Source organism: Camellia sinensis, chromosome 4 (genome assembly GCF_055761805.1).
Source record: "Camellia sinensis isolate YWXY chromosome 4, ASM5576180v1, whole genome shotgun sequence".
NCBI lineage: Eukaryota > Viridiplantae > Streptophyta > Magnoliopsida > Ericales > Theaceae > Camellia > Camellia sinensis.
The window spans coordinates 193,661,400-193,679,000 of NC_138964.1; the positions used below are offsets into that span (position 1 = coordinate 193,661,400).

The 17,601-nt window shown below is 35.7% G+C and overlaps 2 protein-coding genes across 18 annotated transcripts; one reads left to right on the top strand and one right to left on the bottom strand.

The window, feature by feature from the left end:
• Nucleotides 1-303: 303 nt before the first annotated feature.
• LOC114270048 (uncharacterized) lies at nt 304-17,335 on the bottom strand. Of its 17 annotated transcripts, XM_082867242.1 has the most exons (10): nt 17,174-17,323; nt 17,004-17,074; nt 16,602-16,694; nt 16,408-16,524; nt 5,056-5,580; nt 4,633-4,982; nt 4,008-4,107; nt 3,815-3,874; nt 3,456-3,539; nt 304-1,029 (listed from the first exon to the last, which is right to left on the bottom strand). In XM_082867242.1, exons 6-10 carry the CDS (start codon nt 4,791-4,793, stop codon nt 712-714), a joined length of 723 nt encoding a protein of 240 aa, XP_082723368.1. In that variant the 5' UTR covers nt 4,794-4,982; nt 5,056-5,580; nt 16,408-16,524; nt 16,602-16,694; nt 17,004-17,074; nt 17,174-17,323; the 3' UTR covers nt 304-711. The 17 variants fall into 17 exon arrangements, 12 of the variants coding, with proteins under 12 accessions (XP_082723368.1, XP_082723367.1, XP_082723370.1 ...); XM_082867241.1 differs by having other exon boundaries at nt 16,408-16,694; XM_082867247.1 differs by lacking the exons at nt 4,633-4,982; nt 5,056-5,580 and adding an exon at nt 3,152-3,299 and having other exon boundaries at nt 891-1,029; nt 17,174-17,335.
• LOC145789804 (uncharacterized) lies at nt 7,284-8,632 on the top strand. Its single transcript, XM_082867240.1, has 2 exons — nt 7,284-8,427; nt 8,519-8,632. The coding sequence occupies exon 1, from the start codon at nt 7,337-7,339 to the stop codon at nt 8,357-8,359; it is 1,023 nt and encodes a 340-aa protein (XP_082723366.1). The 5' UTR covers nt 7,284-7,336; the 3' UTR covers nt 8,360-8,427; nt 8,519-8,632.
• Nucleotides 17,336-17,601: the final 266 nt, after the last annotated feature.

The window sequence follows — 17,601 nt, forward strand, 5'->3', positions numbered from 1 at the left end:
AGTGGCATGGAGATGAGTCCTTTTCAATACTCCAAAGACAGATTAGGGATATCATTTCCTAATTTCTACAGCATAGTCCACACACGAATTGGTGTTAGATCAATTTTGTACCATCTCATTCTGAGTAGATAGTAAAATATAGTATAGAAAATGGTGTGCTTGTAACCAGACTTCAAAATTCACAAATTTCCATAAACGGTTTCATCCCATGTTTAAGCGTCACCAATGAACCATAAGAGCAAAACAATAATACTATAATTAAAAACAGTAAAAATAAATTTTTTAAAAAAAAGTACAAAACAATCAATTTAAATAAATTTCCATTATCATATACTCTTTTGTAAAACCAATTTGAATCCATCCCCAAAACCCATTTAGGAGAGAAAATAATCTCTCCCCCCACAGTTTCTTGCAACTTGTGCAAGGACTACATTACATGTATACTTCACATTATCATTTACATTAGCAGCCACCTCCTTGGGCGTGACTAAAGGAGCCCCTAACCGTTAGAGAGCCAGAAAGGAAGTGTCTACACGGGCCCTGCAAAAGCAGGAGTGCCTGCAGTATTGCACATGGGAGAACTGGAGGCACCCCTTCAAGATGTTTGAGCCATACCTTGACCCAAACCCAACCGAACCACAACAGGGTCCTAGCGAGCAGAAGCCAAAATCTGCATTGCCCCCATGGAGACTTGAACCCAAAGCCACTTGCTCACCAAACCCTTGGTGGTGAGTGTATGAGGTACCTGAAACTGAAATTGTATGGCATGACTTGTACCAACTGTGAAAGAGGCTTCGTTTCCTTTCTCTCTAGGCATCTAACTGTTTGATTCCTCAGTTCATCAGGGAGCTGCAAGCAAACCTGATCCAGAAGTGCTTCCAAGTCCTTTGCAAAGTCAGGAAGATACCAATCTAACAGCTTTGAAACTATAAACTTGTTTTCTTTTGAAATGCCTATTGCTGCCTGTAAGTAGTCTCGCTTTGCGCCCTCCATTTCGTTCTCAACTTGAGATGCAGTATACACCCTAACCTTCATTTGACAAAATTTGTCTCAGCAATTCATAAACAAGATTGTCTCATAGGAAGATTTCGTATTGACTAAGATTAAAGGAATTGATAATCAGAGGTGGCTTAACCATTAGGTTAGTTAGGCTGTCGTCTAAAGTCCACAAAAAAATTTCAAAAAAATCCTATTGTCAAAGACCCCAATTTTTCAAAGATAGCTAGATAAGGCCTCATTTTAATGTTTAGTCTGAGACTTCCAAAAATCTTAAACCGCTACTGTTGATAATAATAGTAACAAGGAAAATGATTGTTGGGTTGATTAGTCAACCCAAACCGAACACACATTGAGAGGTTATTTAGTCAATGTGTGGTAGGTCCCACAATCTGACCAATCATCCCTCAACCGTCAATATGTATTCAATTTTGGCCTTTGATTAGTCTATACCTATGGTGGTATTCTAACCATGCCATATTGTTTGATACAAATTTTTACTTACAACTTACAAAATAAAAATAAATATTAAAAAAAGTTAATTATTAATAAACAGGGCAGAGAATACTTTTAACTTATGCATTTAGATTATTAGCTTACTAGATATCTATATATTTGAAATGAAACACAAAACTAGCACATAGAGATTCGAAACTTTGCTTGCTGCCGGCGCTCATTGTTGAGCATTAGATGCATTTTTTATATGCCTTTTGTTTTTGTTTTTTTTTAATTTCTATCTATTTATAGTGTTACCCAAAAGACAACTTAAGAGGGGTGAATTAGTTTTTACAATTAAAATTAATAATACCCTAATAAAAATTATGACTAGCACAATAGATAAATATAATTAATGAAATAAAAATAATTAAAACAAATGTGTTAACAACTATGTCAGTTAATGATTTTAGCATAGTAAAAATGTGAAATATAGTTATGACAATTTAAAATAAAATAAAGAGATAAGGGAGAGAGAGACAAACAAATTTATAGTGGTTCGGTTTCAACTCTGCCTGCGTCCACTCCTCAAGGTTCACTTAAGATTTTCCACTATTTTCTAGCTTCACAGGGGTGCTAGCAACCTCTTTACAAATGGAACAATCCTCCACGGATTTTACACAGACCTCACAAGTCTAAACCCTTACAAATCTTAGGTGATTCACAATCACTCTCAAGATTTCAAGAACACAGTGTTTGCAACACTTTTACAAGATGAAATTGTATTTTTGCTTTCAAAGAAAATTTACAATAAATATCTCTCAAAGATAGATATATAAAATAAAGTTTTAATTTTTCTGTAAATCTCACACAGGAAAGATGAGCTTAAAGCTATAAAGCTCAGTGTATAATTTTTTAGAATAGATGTGAGTAATTATAGATCAAAGAATATTTTCAGATTTTTTTGTAACTTATTTACATTAAAGGCTTTGATATATATAATGAAAATTATAACCGTTTATAGCCGTTGTATTCATTTGAATTTATAGCCGTTTATAACTGTTGTAATTATTTGAATTTATAACCGTTTATAGCCGTTATACTTCCATCATTACCAATTTAAATATCTTTCACTCCATTATTACAAATTTAAATATCTTCCACTTGAACCTTTTGAACCTTTTTGCCTTTTGAACCTTTATAGCCGTTTATAGCCGTTATTCTTCCATCATTACTAATTTGAATATCTTCCACTTGAACCTTTTGAACCTTTTGACCTGCTGTTGTGCTAAGCTATTTGAACCATTTTTTTGGGCTGTTTGAACTCCTGATTTAATCAAATATTAAATACATTCTAACAACATTTAGGATAAAGGTTTATGTGAGAAATAATGGTACAAAATAAATATTGATTATATTTTTCTCTCTCAAATAAATCAATAAAATAAATTTTGATTCAATTGTTCTCTTTCAAATAAATCATCAAAATAAATTTTGATTAAAATATAATTAAATAAATCATCAAAATAAATTTTGAATTCTATTTTTTTCCTTCAAATAAATTAAAACATAATTAAATAAATCTTCAAAATAAATAAGTCTAACATATAGAAATGGAGGGAATTTTACTGTTGAATCTAGTCATGAAAATTTTGTTGAACAGTTAACAAAATTGACTTTTTTAATCATCAAACTTATCCTAAATGTGTGACAAACTTACAGCTGGGGAGGACGAACTTCCACAGGAAAGTGCGAATGTAATCAAGGGTTCAGACCACTCCAATCCGAATATACTGCATGCTTTCTTTTTTGGGTGAATAAATGCTGCATGCTTTCATTTCCTCATTTCTTGAAACTTTCAGACAAGTCTATTGAAATCAAGGAAAGTGCAAATGTAACCAAGGGCTAGCAAGTTAACAATTTTCCCCGATTAAGAACAAATCTTTTATAAGGATTTTACCCGCTTCTGAGTATATAAACAGAAACAAGTAAATACAGAAAAATGTGAGAAGAATGCCACTTACATATTTCAAGTGGTAAGGCAACCTCAAGACAAAATGCTCAGTCATAATTGCATTTAGCAAGTGTCCCCCCACAGTTATCGTTGCCTGAGCGCAGCATAGTTGTAGTTATGCCGGTTGTGAAACTTAAAAGGTTATAATTAACGGTATTAGTCTGAAACAGAAGACACTTGCACTGAATTAGCAGCTTAAAATTTTGAACTTCCAAGTCTGATTGAGTTCTTGACAGTTCAAGCTGATCCATAACACTTGATTGACATTATGTATCCATTATTGGTTGATAAACAAACGGATGAAAGGTTATTTGTTCAAAAAATGAGAGGAAAGGAATGAAAATGATGAGAATGATGAGAAGATCTCACGTTTTGCATCAGTGCTACGACCATTTCAGGAGTTTCGGGTATGCCCTGCTCTAGAAATGCCTGAAATATTGATAATGCAAGCAAAAAAATGTCCAAAAGTTAAATAAATAAATCTATAAATGTCTTAAGCTTAATATTATCAGTCACTTCAAAACTTATCGAGTCATTTGGGATAGATAGGCCTCTCTCTTGCATTCATCGTGCAGGAATTGTAAATGTTTATCCAAAATGCAAGCTTCTGCTGATGTGTAAGACCCTCCAAATGGACAGAGGCTAGCTTGCTGAGGAGAAGCCTGAAATATATACCAATGAGTAATACACAGCAACGGATATATTGACAATTAGGGTTGCAAAACAAGCTGAGCCAAGCCAAGCTTTGGGATGCTCAACCTCTTCTCATCAAGTATATTTGAGAAACTTGAGCTCGACTTGAGGCAACTCAATGACATAAATAAGCCAAGCTCAGGCGTGAAAAGAAAAAAAGAAAAACTAAATTATATGCACATTAATTATTAATAAATTTGATCAATCAAATATGTAAATTTGCAAAAACACCAAACATAATAGATAAAAATAAAATAAAATAATTAAAATATATTTGATATATCAATAAAAATAAATGTTAATTAATATATGATTGTGTTCTTCGAGCTAAGCTTAGGTCTACTTGAGGTCAGCTCAATTACTAAAAAGCCAAAAACTTTGGTTTGAGCTTGTTCATTTAGCAGACATGCCCAACCAAGCTATTCATGAACAACTCGATTCATTTGCAACCTATAGTGCCAATTTAGTAAGAAAGATAACAACCTTAAACTTACTCGAGTCTATGGACCAAAAATAAAGCATTTGTTTTCCTGTTGAAATCAATTGAGCCAGCTTCAATTGAACAGAGATGCTTATAAGGACCAATTTCTCGCTTTCTGAATTCTGAAAACATACTGTAAGGATCCCGAATCTCTGTTTCTTGATTGCTCAGCATTAGAGAAGGAATGGCCTTTGATTCAACAGTCCTGTTCTTTGTTGTGCTGAGTCTTAGAAAGATGTTAGACAAGCACTTGAAAACATCCTCAGAAATTTTGTTTGGAGAGCTGTCAGCTTCCAACGCTCCACCATCAGAGTCAGAAGAGCTCTCTTGTGCTCATTTGCGGTCTGCTAATCTTCTCTCCAACTGTATAACAATAATCAAGATCATTTTACAATCAAAAGGTTGAGAAATTTCTCATCTAATACTGCAAATATACCTGTAACCTCAGAGGATCAACGTTTTTTCCTATCGATTCAGGCTTGATTGGAGGTTTCTTCATTCTAGGACTTTTATTTTCTGGATATTGCTTATCCTTTGATGAATTAGAACGCAATCGATTCTCTTTTACTGGCCCATTTTCCAAAGAGAAATTGGGTTTTTTTGAACAATGTCCAATTCGATCAGGGGTGGGTTTGGAAGACGATAGTTTTCTACTTGAAGCACTTCTCGCAAGCGAAGGAAAAGGCTTTGCCACAGATAATCCTGAAATTTCATTGTGTTGGAACGAACATAGTGATTCCCCGTGTTTGGAACTTCTGGTGGATAACTCGCTGCATAAATCAACTGAATTCTATGCATTCCTCTTGGATGATATGTAAGCTGCTTCCTGATATAAACCTTGTCTGAAATCGATAATCTGCTCTTCTAGCCGAACAACCTTCTCTTCCAAAACTGATACTTCAGCGAGAAGTTCTAGTGTCTGAATGGTGAGAATAACATTCCCCATTATTCCCATGATCAGCTGCCGAGCCAGAAAGTTAAATTAGGAACACTTACTAATTATAATATCAAAAAATTTTATAAAAATATTTCATGCAAATTTTACAATTGGTTTAGAGAAATATCAAAAAAATATTGTTATTTATAATTAGTGTATCGTGGATAATATAAAAAAATATGGATATAAGTCTTAAAATAAATCATATAATGATAAATTATTTTTTTATACAAATTTTGATTAAAAATTCAATATAATGGCAATCTATGAAGCATGGACACTCCAAAATTGATGTCGTAGCAGTGTCCGACACGCGGACACGCCGGGGACACGGGGACACGCCGTGGACACGTACGGGACACGCCAAATGGCGTGTCCCTTTAATTTAATGATTTTTTTGGAAGGGGACACGGCGGGGACACGCGTGTCCATTTCTGGACACGCCATGGGACACGGCGGGGCTCGTTTTTGAATTTTTTATATTTATTTGGGGTCAAAGTATAATATTTATAAAGTAAAAAAAAAAAAAAACAACGGGAAGCCCTAATCGAACAACTGAGGAGTAAAGGAGTAAAATCAAACCTGCAAAGACTTTCTCTCTCTCAGTCGAAGCCCTCTCTCTCAGTCGAAGCCCTCTGAAGTTGATCGAAGCTCTGTCTCTCACTCGCAGCCCTCCGACGTCGATCGCAGCCCTCTGACGTCGATCGAAGCCCTCCGACGTCGATCGAAGACCAGTGATCCAGTCGTCTCAGTCGCTGCTTCAGTCGATCCAGTCGTCTTCGAAGGTAAGCCCCTCTCTGCGTCTCTCGCTCTCTCTCTTTCGCCTCTGTCTCCTCTTTCGCTCTCTCTCTCTCTCTCAGCTTTCGACTGAGATGGATTGATTTTTATTTTATTTTATTTTTTTTTACGTTTATATATGTTATATGTAACAGACTCTTTTTTTTATTTATTTTTTATTTTGATATATATTAATAAGACTTTTTTTTTTTTTGATATATATTATATGTAAGACTCTTTTTATTATTATTATTTTTTTTTTTTATTTGTTTACATGTTTATATATATATATATATGTAAGAACTTTTTTTTTTAATTATATGTTTATATATATGTATATATATAAAATTGTATTTAAATTCTGTTTTTTTTATTTAAACTCTTTATTTAGATGAGGCTGTTTTTTTTTAATTATATGTTTAAATTCTGTTTTATTTAAATTCTATTTAAGCTCTTTTTTTTGTTTTTTTTTTTATTTTTTTATTTATCCTTCTAATGTTAATGTTAATTTATAGGAAAAATGTCTAGTTCAAATTCTGCCAATAACACACCATCTGCCTTTGATGCTGAAGATGATAAGCCACTGTGGAAATATGTGACTAGATTAGAAAAATCTGGTGCAAAGGAGGGGAATTATACTTTTCAATGTAACTTTTGTCGGGTTACACGTAAAGGTTCATACACTAGGGTAAAAGCCCATTTGATGCAAATTAAAAATCAGGGGATAGAAGTGTGTCCAAAAGTAACAAGTAAGGATAAAGCAGATTTTGAGAGAGCAATTGCAGAAGCAGAGTTGAAATTGAAAAACTCTAAGTTGAAGAAAGTCCCATTGCCTCCTCCTAGTTCAAGTGCATCATTAGGTTTATGTTTTAATGAACCAGAGGAGATATATGGATCAAAAAGGAAGAGGTCAACTGCTTTAGGGAGTGAAAGTAGTAGTAACCCTGTTATGAAAGCATTTAACATTGGGGCTCGAGAACGACTAAATAGTGAGATAGCTAGAATGTTTTATTCAGCAGGCTTGCCATTTCATTTGGCAAGAAATCCTTACTATGTTAGTACATTTACTTTTGCTGCAAATAACAACATACAAGGATATGTACCACCTGGGTATAACATGTTGAGAACTACATTGCTTCAAAAAGAAAGGATAAACATTGATAGGTTGTTAGATCCTATTCGAGGCTCATGGAGAGAGAAGGGGGTGAGTATAGTCAGTGATGGATGGAGTGATTCCCAACGAAGGCCATTAATAAATTTTACCGGAGGTGGGCCTATGTTTCTTAAAGCGGTTGATTGTTCAGGGGAAACAAAGGACAAATATTTTATTTCCAACTTGATGAAGGAAGTAATTATGGAGGTTGGGCCTAAAAATGTGGTTCAAGTCATTACAGATAATGCCACAAATTGCAAGGCAGCCGGGCACCTAATTGAAGCACAATTTCCTCACATCTTTTGGACTCCTTGTGTTGTGCACACCCTCAATCTTGCCTTGAAGAATATTTGTGCTGCCAAGAATGTGGAAAATAATTCAGTTGCATTTGAAGAGAGTAATTGGATTAGTGAGGTTGTGGGTGATGTGATGATGATCAAGAATTTTATTTGTAATCATTCCATGAGGTTAGCAATGTACAATGACTTTGTGAGTTTGAAACTTCTTTCAGTTGCCGAGACACGCTTTGCTTCTTCTATTGTCATGCTTAAGAGGGTCAAGTTGATAAAGCAAGGTCTCCAAACAATGGTAATCAGTGACAAATGGAGTTGTTATAGGGATGATGATATTGGCAAGGCCAAGTTTGTGAAGGATAAGTTATTGGATGACTTTTGGTGGGATCAAGTTGACTACATACTTTCCTTTACTGCTCTTATTTATGACATGATTAGAGTTTGTGACACCGATAGACCTTCTCTTCACTTAGTATATGACATGTGGGATACAATGATAGAAAAAGTGAAGATGGTGATATATAAGCATGAAGGAAAGCGACTAGAAGATGAGTTTACATTCTATAATGTAGTACATTAGATTCTTGTAGACCGGTGGAACAAGAACAACACACCACTTCATTGCTTGGCACACTCATTGAATCCAAGGTGATTACAACACAATTTACTATTTTTATTAATTTAAGTTTAATATTATTCTTTCTCATTTATAATGAGTAATACTTTTTTTTCATTTTAGGTATTATAGTGATGTGTGGCTTCATGAGGATCCAAGCCGAGTTCCCCCACATAGGGATGAGGAGGTTTGTCTTGAGAGAAAAAAGTGCTTGAAAAGGTTCTTTAATGATCCAATTGAGCGCACTAAAGCAAATTTGGAGTATGCTAAGTTCTCAACAAAAGAGGGGCCATTTGCTGACATTGATTCCATTGGAGATAGATGTGATATGGATCCTCATAGTTGGTGGGTTGTTCATGGTGCATCTGCGCCCACTCTTCAATCTTTGGCTTTAAGGCTACTTGTGCAACCTTCTTCTTCATCATGTGCTGAGAGGAATTGGAGTATATACTCTTTTATCCATTCAATGAGAAGAAACAAGATGACACCCCAACGTGCAGAGGACTTGGTTTTTGTTCATAGCAACCTCCGTCTTTTATCAAGGAGAACCCCACAATACCATGAAGGAGAGACCAAGTTATGGGATATTGCGGGCGACACATTTGATTCATTTGATGATGTTGGAATGCTTGAGGTTGCAAATCTGTCACTTGATGAACCTGAGATGGAGGTTGTGTTGTTTACAGATGATGGAGGTGCAAACGAAGAAAAAGGTGGTGATGCTAATGATGATGAAGACGTGCAAGAAATTGGATCTACTTGAAGTTTTGAAAGGCCTACTTCTTTTTTTCTTTTTCTTTTTTTTCTTCTTCTTTGTCTCTTATTTAATGTTTTTGTGAAGAATATTATTGGATGTTAGATGTTGGATGTTTTCCCCTTATATTTAATGTTGGATGTTGGATGTTGAATCTTTTGCCTCTCTTTTATTTATTGAATTAATGGTACTATATTAGTGTTTGTTAATTTTGATTTAGAATGAATGTAATACGAATCTACATAACACATAAATATATATATATATATATAAAATCGCCGTGTCCCCTGCCGTGTCCGTGTCCCCATTTTTTGGAAATTGCCGTGTCCCGTGTCCGTATCCGTGTCCGTGTCAGTGTCCGTGCTTCATAGATGGCAATATCACGTCATCATTAATATGCGATATCACCAGCTAATAGTAAATAAACATATAGATAGTGAACCTCACATGCCAAATGTAACTAACAATCTAATAAATTTCATATCTTTATAATGAGATTAGTTATACTTGCATGTTAATAATAATGACATCACTGTTACATTTAAAATTTTCATAGATAATATGATTTATAGTAATCTCTTCATTTTCAATCAAAAAAACTATTATTATTTTTATAATTTTTAAAGTGTCATCAACATTTCACTCTAATAATATTTTTGTAATTCTTTTTATTTAAAATATTTTCTTTATATTTGAAAAAAAAATCACAAAATCTAGAGGGGCACGTGATCCTGGTCCTTACGTGGCACCGCCACTACTCATGATCAATGTAAACCACACAAAAAAATAAAATAAAATAAAATAAAATGTGACCAGTACACAAGACTCTCACTAAAACGGAATCTAGAGGAGGACAAGATGTAAAAACAGATAATTTCAATGGCAAATTACAATTTGACCCCCTCAATAATGGTTATCATATCACTATGCTCCGCTCAACTAAGAATTTCTACATTTTACTCCTTATCTTTTGACTTGTTTAAAATTTTGTTAAAGAAAGAGGACTAAAAAAATGGAACGTGAGCTACCCATACCAATTTTATGCGTGTTCAAAAACTGATTTATTTACATATATCTGATAGAGATATTGTATCTTCCCTTCTCTTATGTACACATGTGAGAGAAAATACATGCACATGCTAATTTTATAACCAGATAGAAAATATATATATATATATATATATATTTCTCACACACATATACGATATATATACCATCTTTGAATATTTTTGCTGTAAAAATGGCATGTGTAGCTTTGTGGGAACTAGAAAATTATAGGTATTAGCTTATTGGGCCTAACCCAAACAAAGCCTACAAAGGTCCAACCCAAATAAATATCACACCCCCCGTCTATATAAAGGGGGGGCATCCCAAGTGAAAGGTATGTCTGTTCTCCCTCCACCACACACACACACCCCTTCTGATATACATATATACTAGTTCTTGATTCAAGGACTAACTTCATCATCGGAGTACTCCCGGCCAGCAACCCCGGTTGGGTGGCACCGACTATGTTCCTCATTGCAGATCTACAGGGGTGAAGCTCTTCTTTTCGCTGGATCTCTACAACATCCATGTGAGAGGATATTTCATGGTCTCACAATTGGCGTCGTCTGTGGGAATGACTGAATGAGATCAACGAAGAACACAACAAATATACTGCTGTAAGTAAACATATACTGGTTGCTTTGAGGTCAATGCACTTTCTACAAAAGCAAAACCAATCCCAAGTAATACGGCCCACAACTAGGTTTTTGGCTTCTTTCATTCTGATTTTGTTTTTTGCTAAAGTTCAGGTATACATATATATATATATATATATACACATCTATGTATGTATCTATTTATGCTCACAGATTTGATCAAAGCATCGTTGAGTATTAATATTGCTTAGAAAGGTTGTCAAAACAAGATGAGGTTAGTAGCTGTTTTTCTCTCTCTAAAAATGGGTTTCACACCTTTATTGGTACGAACATCTTTTCAGCAAGTCAGCACATCTGCTCGGCTAAATTAATACATGTGTCTATCTATTTATTTATTTATTCTTTGTTTCACAAAGCATATCTTGAAGGTGATTCTTCATATATATGCACATGTACACAAGTTGGGTTCACTTTTTCTCTAATGGCTTCCGTTAATGCCAACCCAAACCTCGGCAAAACCAAAGATCAAAGGTGTTGCATGCATAACGCAGTCTTGCCGACCACATTCTCAACAAAGCCAAATTCAAAGAGATGCCGACCAAGTGATTCGGCACATCATGAAGCTAAGAAAAGTTTCCAACCACATGATCGGCTGCAAGTCGGCCTACACTGAATAAGGGAAGCTGTTTTTCTCTTTGAAAGAATTTATTTGTATATTTCTAGTCTACGTATATGTGTGTATACTAGTTTTTTAATCAAGCCCAGAAAGCATGAGCATAGATAAAATATAAATATATATATATATATATATGTCACAAAATTATGGGTTGTAAGTTTTCTCTCTCTAGGAATTGATAAAAAAAATATTATGTCAGACTCCGTATAACACTGGTTGACAAAATATATAACAAAGCCATCATTTTCCAAAGAACTTATTTTCATTTATGCTTCTATATATATGAATGCACCCATGTCGAAATATTATATTATTAGTTGATCTTGTTGGGAAACCTTTCAACAAACATGTTGCTCGGTAATTAATTACTTTCTCTCTCTAAAGAACCAAGGTTAACCAATTGTAGTAGTGCAACTTGTGAATTGGCAGTCTAAGAGTTTATTTATATATTATACATTACATGTATTGCAAAACATTTGTCAGTTGTAGGTGCTTTTGAGAAGAATCAAATGGGTTTCAATGTTGTCTCTGTACAAAGACACCTCAACAACCACACTGCCGATGAATGTATGCAATTTCTATCCAAAATTCGAATTAATGTGAATCTCAAGGGCGATGTAATTCAATCGAAGTGATATTCTGCCAAAGCACCAAGCTAAAGTCGCCGACCAAGTATTCCGGCTGGCACAACCGAAAGGAATTGCTGACCAAGTGTTTCAAACTACGTTGCTGACCAATGTGTTTCGGCAAGCCAAAATAGTTGTCGACCCACCTATCTCAGCCACAATTTATCTCGCAAGCCTTGACAATTTCTCCACTCTAAAGAATCAGTCGGCTATTGAGCCCATGCATGTGTATTTTGACAGTATTACAACTCATAAAAGATTGCTCGGCAAAGATACAAAGTTATTCGGCATCTCTTCCACCTTTCTCGGCAATCCTACTCGGCCACACATACGTCCACTCCACAACATTAGACATTCTCGGAACAACTACAATTATTAATTTATTCACCTCTAGCAAAAATCTCATGATTCACTTCTCGGAAGTACGAAATTGCTCGGAGCTACTATTCGGCAACATTGCTTATCAAACTCCGTAAATTCGGCATATCATTCGGCATCTTATCGACTATTAGTTCTCTGCATATTATCTCGGCTTCGGCAACTTATTCGGCAAGTATTCAAAAACATTACACCGCGATATTGCTTATTCGGCTAACATTTATTACTCGGCAGGATTGCTCAAATCACATTTCTTATTCAGCAACACTTCTTGAAAGTACTCACATGCATATCATTCGACATCTTATCTACTATTAGTTCTCTGCATATTATCTTGGATTCGGCAACTTATTCGGCAAGTATTCAAAAACACTACACCGCAATATTGCTTATTCGGCTAACATTTATTACTCGGCAAGATTGCTCAATCACATTTTTTATTCGGCAACACTTCTTGAAAGTACTTGCATGCATATCATTCGATTGCCACCTGAATTGGCACAATTTGCTTTCCAAAATCTCGGCACTACTATCTCGGCATGAAACTAGCATCTCGACTTACCGAAATCCACATCTAAACCTACCACAGGATTCACATCGACTCAAAGAGTCCAAACCCACCAACCCGAGCAACCAGAAGTAACCAAAGCCCGCCGAATGTTGCGAAACGGATCACATGTGCCGAAAATCGAAATTTACGAAGCTGTCAAAATCAAATTTTGGTTATACCAGCGTGAAGTACTCATTGAGACGAGTCCAACGCAACAAACCGCATCTTAATCGGAGCTAAAACAAAGCCATAAGAGCTAATAGAAGTTTGCCCAGAAAATCGTCTATTGCTGCTGGAGAAGACAACCTGGAGTTGGCCAACATAACAAATTATTCGGATTGCGGCTAAGTTACATCTCATAATAGCCAAACAATTAAGTTTAAATATATAATGTGCAAAATACGAGCATAAGTCTTTGTCTTGGTGCAGTGGTTCAGTGTTCTTTCTCTCCTAAAGCAGGGGTTCAAGTCTTGTTGATCCCATTTATCCTTATTTTTTATTTTTGCCAAGCCATGAGGGAAATTATCCAGAGATTTGCGGAGCAAAAGTCTCAATCGATCTAAGCCGTTAGATCTATTTTGGTTATAATTACGCCATCATGAGTCTGATCACAGCAATCCAATAGTCTTTTCCAGCTATCTGACGCATTCCGAGGCCATCCGTACAGTCAGAATTTACAAATTCAGCACAAAATAAATATATACATATATATTAAATAAATAAATAAATAAACAAATAAATTGCAGATTTGATTCCGATATCACCAAGCACCTTACTTTGTCTCGGCTTCATTCTGATATTGCCACGGCACCGCACAGGGGCATGGAATCCGTTCCAATTCATTATCGGCCTACTCGGCAATTTTGGCCCAAGTCAATTTTATTCCTTCCGAATAACGAATCTTATTCAAAAGCAATGGGGCAAATATACGTTGGACAAGAAGCTCAACTCCACTAAATTTGCAACCACTACCGACCAAGTTCTTAGCAAACCTAACCCCGAAGGAATGCCGACACCCCGCCGACCAAATGATTGGCACAATCGCCGACCCAAGTGTAAACGGACACCGATGTTTTGACACTAGTTACTCGACAGTGCATCAACTATACCCAGTAAGATTATTCAACCATTATTAAATTCAACATTATGCATGATCATTATTCGGCCGTGCATCAACTCTATTCGGCTAAGCAACATTATTTGTCAACTTTATGCATCGTCAAACTTTATGCAGCAACATTGGCCACAATATTCGGCAACTTTATTCACCTAACAACATTATTTGGTAAAACACTTGCCCATTGGGACGTCAGTCAATTTTTCGCTTTCCAATTGGGACACATCAGCCGATCATCATCTCAGCACCTTTGATATGCATGAATACTCGGCCAACTTGGTACAAACATTACAAGGACAATTACTTGAGGTACAAACTTCCGCTCCTTTTCACACAGCTTCAAGCAAGCGCTCGTTTTGAGACAATACATTACACACTTGGCAGATAACAATTTCCATATTTTTGCGCGCCGTCACTTTACCAAAGCCGAACCTTCCCTGCAACATAGGGCAATGGAAATCTACATTCCTTCCGACTAACACCTGGCATTCGAAAGCAATGGGGCAAGTCTACCTTGGACTAAACGCAAACCGAGCAACTCAGCAATTAAATAGTTGGCCCAATATCTACTTGGCAATTCCATATAAGCGGAGCAATATTATTGGTGATTAACACGTCCACCTTATTCGATACAGGATACATTATTCAAAGTCCTTGCCACTTTGGCACTTAGTTGCCACTTAAAATCAGCAAAAGTCTCCGAGTACAGGGCAATCTTCGCACTCGGCACAGAGCGCCGTTAGCAAAGGCCTACACCCTTGCCTGGGGTTATAATACCACAGGTCTACACCCTCACCCGGGGGGTAATAATACCGTGGTCCAATTTTTGACTGATATATCTACCTTATTTAATCTATCTTATTTGGTTCAGGTAATCATTTCCGTGTTCGGCCTATAGAAATATTTCTAGCTCGGCATAAAAGTCCATATTTGGAAGCAATCTTCGCACTTGACAAAATACTGCACCCATGCCCGGGGGTTATAATACCATGGCCTACGCCCATGCCCGGGGGTTAGAATACTGCGGCCTACACCCATGCCCGGGGGTTAGAATACCGTGGCCTACACCCATGCCCGGGGGTTAGAATACCGCGACCTATTGTTATGATTTATTTGTATTCCTTTATGGGTTTTAGCTCAACCCCCCTCATCTTATGATCAACATATGTACATTTTTACATACATTCAAGACATACGTACATTTATACATACATTCAAGCATACATGCAGTCATTCATTCACATATTTTATTCATTTATCCAAAGTGTTCTTTATCAAAAAACCTAACAACTATTTGAACAGCGTAACTTGGCAAGAAAAAAACTCTTATTCCTTCTACCGCAGACAATGAAAGTTTTGGGGCAATTGTGGGAGCCAGAAAATTTAGGTATTAGCTTATTGGGCCTAACCCAAACAAAGCCTACAAAGGTCCAGCCCAAATAAATATCACATCCCCCGTCTATATAAAGGGGGGGCATCCCAAGTGAAAGGTATGTCTGTTCTCCCTCCACCCCACACACACACCCCTTCTGATATACATATATACTATTTCTTGATTCAAGGACTAATTTCATCATCGGAGTACTCCCGGCCAGCAACCCCGGTTGGGTGACACCGACTATGTTCCTCATTGCAGATCTACAGGGGTGAAGCTCTTCTTTTCGCTGGATCTCTACAACATCCATGTGAGAGGATATTTCATAGTCTCACAAGCTTATATGCCACTTTTTCATTCTCTTTTTATAGCAAAACATTGAGATTTATGTTATGTTTGGTTGGAGGATTTGATGAGGGATTTGGAAGGAAACGGAAAAAGGTGTGTGAAATTATGTGAAATATAGGCATGTTTTATTCACATTTCACATTACTTTTCCATTTCTCTTTCCAAATCCCTTCCCAAATTCCCAATCAAACACAGCATTAAGCAAATCAAAAGATTAAGAGACAAAATGCAGCAATTTTTAGTTAAAACAGGGTTAAAGTGACAACTATCCATAGTTGAGTGAGGAGAATGAAGTGTAAATTTACATACATACATATCTACATTAAACTTTCTAGAATGCTGAATTCATATGGGTCTCTCCTCTTTCTTCACTCATTTCCCACCCATTTCATTACTCCTTCAAATAATTCTTTAAAAAAAATTAATTATATTAATTTTTTTTAAAAGTAATAATAATAATAAAAAGAAGGTTTAATCCTTTTGTTAGAGTAAGAGAGATCTAAGAAAGTGAATATTGAATTATATATATATATATATATACTCACCTCTGGAGGAAGATAAGGAGGAAAGCGAGGTAGAGATCCCAAAGTTCTATTGAAAGCCCTCTCCAATGCTCTGTGAACATTCTCTTCATGTCTTAACTTCTTCTCCAGCTTGTTAACCTGCAATTTGGTAATCGAATTATTAACATAACAATTGAAATAAAATCAAATGTTTGGAAAAGAGAATTTTGAAATACATCTTCAAGTAAAGCCAAATTTTTTTCTCTATTGGATCGATGCCGATTCGCCGTGACTTGCAATTTGCTTCCCTCCACCTCCATCTTCTTCTCCTATGAAAATCCAAATCTAATAAATTTAAAAAATAGATAAATAAATAGACAGAGTGTAGAGTAAAGAAATTATTCGTTTCTTGGGAGGGAGGAACAGAGTGCCCAATTCAGATTTGGATAAAAAAGTGTTTCAAAGTATCGAGAAGTGAGAGCTTCAGAGTAAAAAGGAAAAGAAAAGAACAGAAAAGAAAAACAGGGGCAGGGAGATGAAAATATGGTTTTGATAACAAATTTGACGAAGTGAATGAAATGGGAGATCCAAATTCAGTTAAATTAAGAAATCAAAACTAAAAAAAGAAAACAACTCACATTTCGAGGATTCGAAGGGGGTTTCATGGAGTGAAGTGTTTTGCAGACTCTGTTATTCATCTTTCACGTTCCTGAAACATACCCAATAACACGAAGCAAAAACAAAAATAAAATTTGAGTTGAAAATAAAAGCTGGGTAGTGAAAAGCGATTTTGGAAATAAAAAATTACTCAAGTTTTTCATTCCAGAGGGAGAGAAAGAGCGGGAAAGTTGAAAGCGAAGGAAGGGAGAGGCAGAGAAACAGATATGAGCAATGCACTCGGAAATTATAGAATGTTATGTTCCCAGTACTACGTGTTCGTAACTATATATATTTGTTTGCGAGGTTTCTCCCTAGTTGGAATGTGTTTTTTTGCTTCTGTGCGCCCATGGGGCGTGTTTGTTGGAGCTTTTTAGAATCAACTTACCGCTTCTCATTTTTAAAAAGTTATTTTAGATTATTTAATTAAATTTATTTTAAATAGTTTCTGATTCTAATAATTTATTTTAAATCAAAAAAATTGATTCTGAGAAGCTACTCACTCTTACTTTTAATTATCTGTGAACATGTTAATTGACGGTTATACTCTTAGATTTTTTTATTTTTTATTTTTTATTT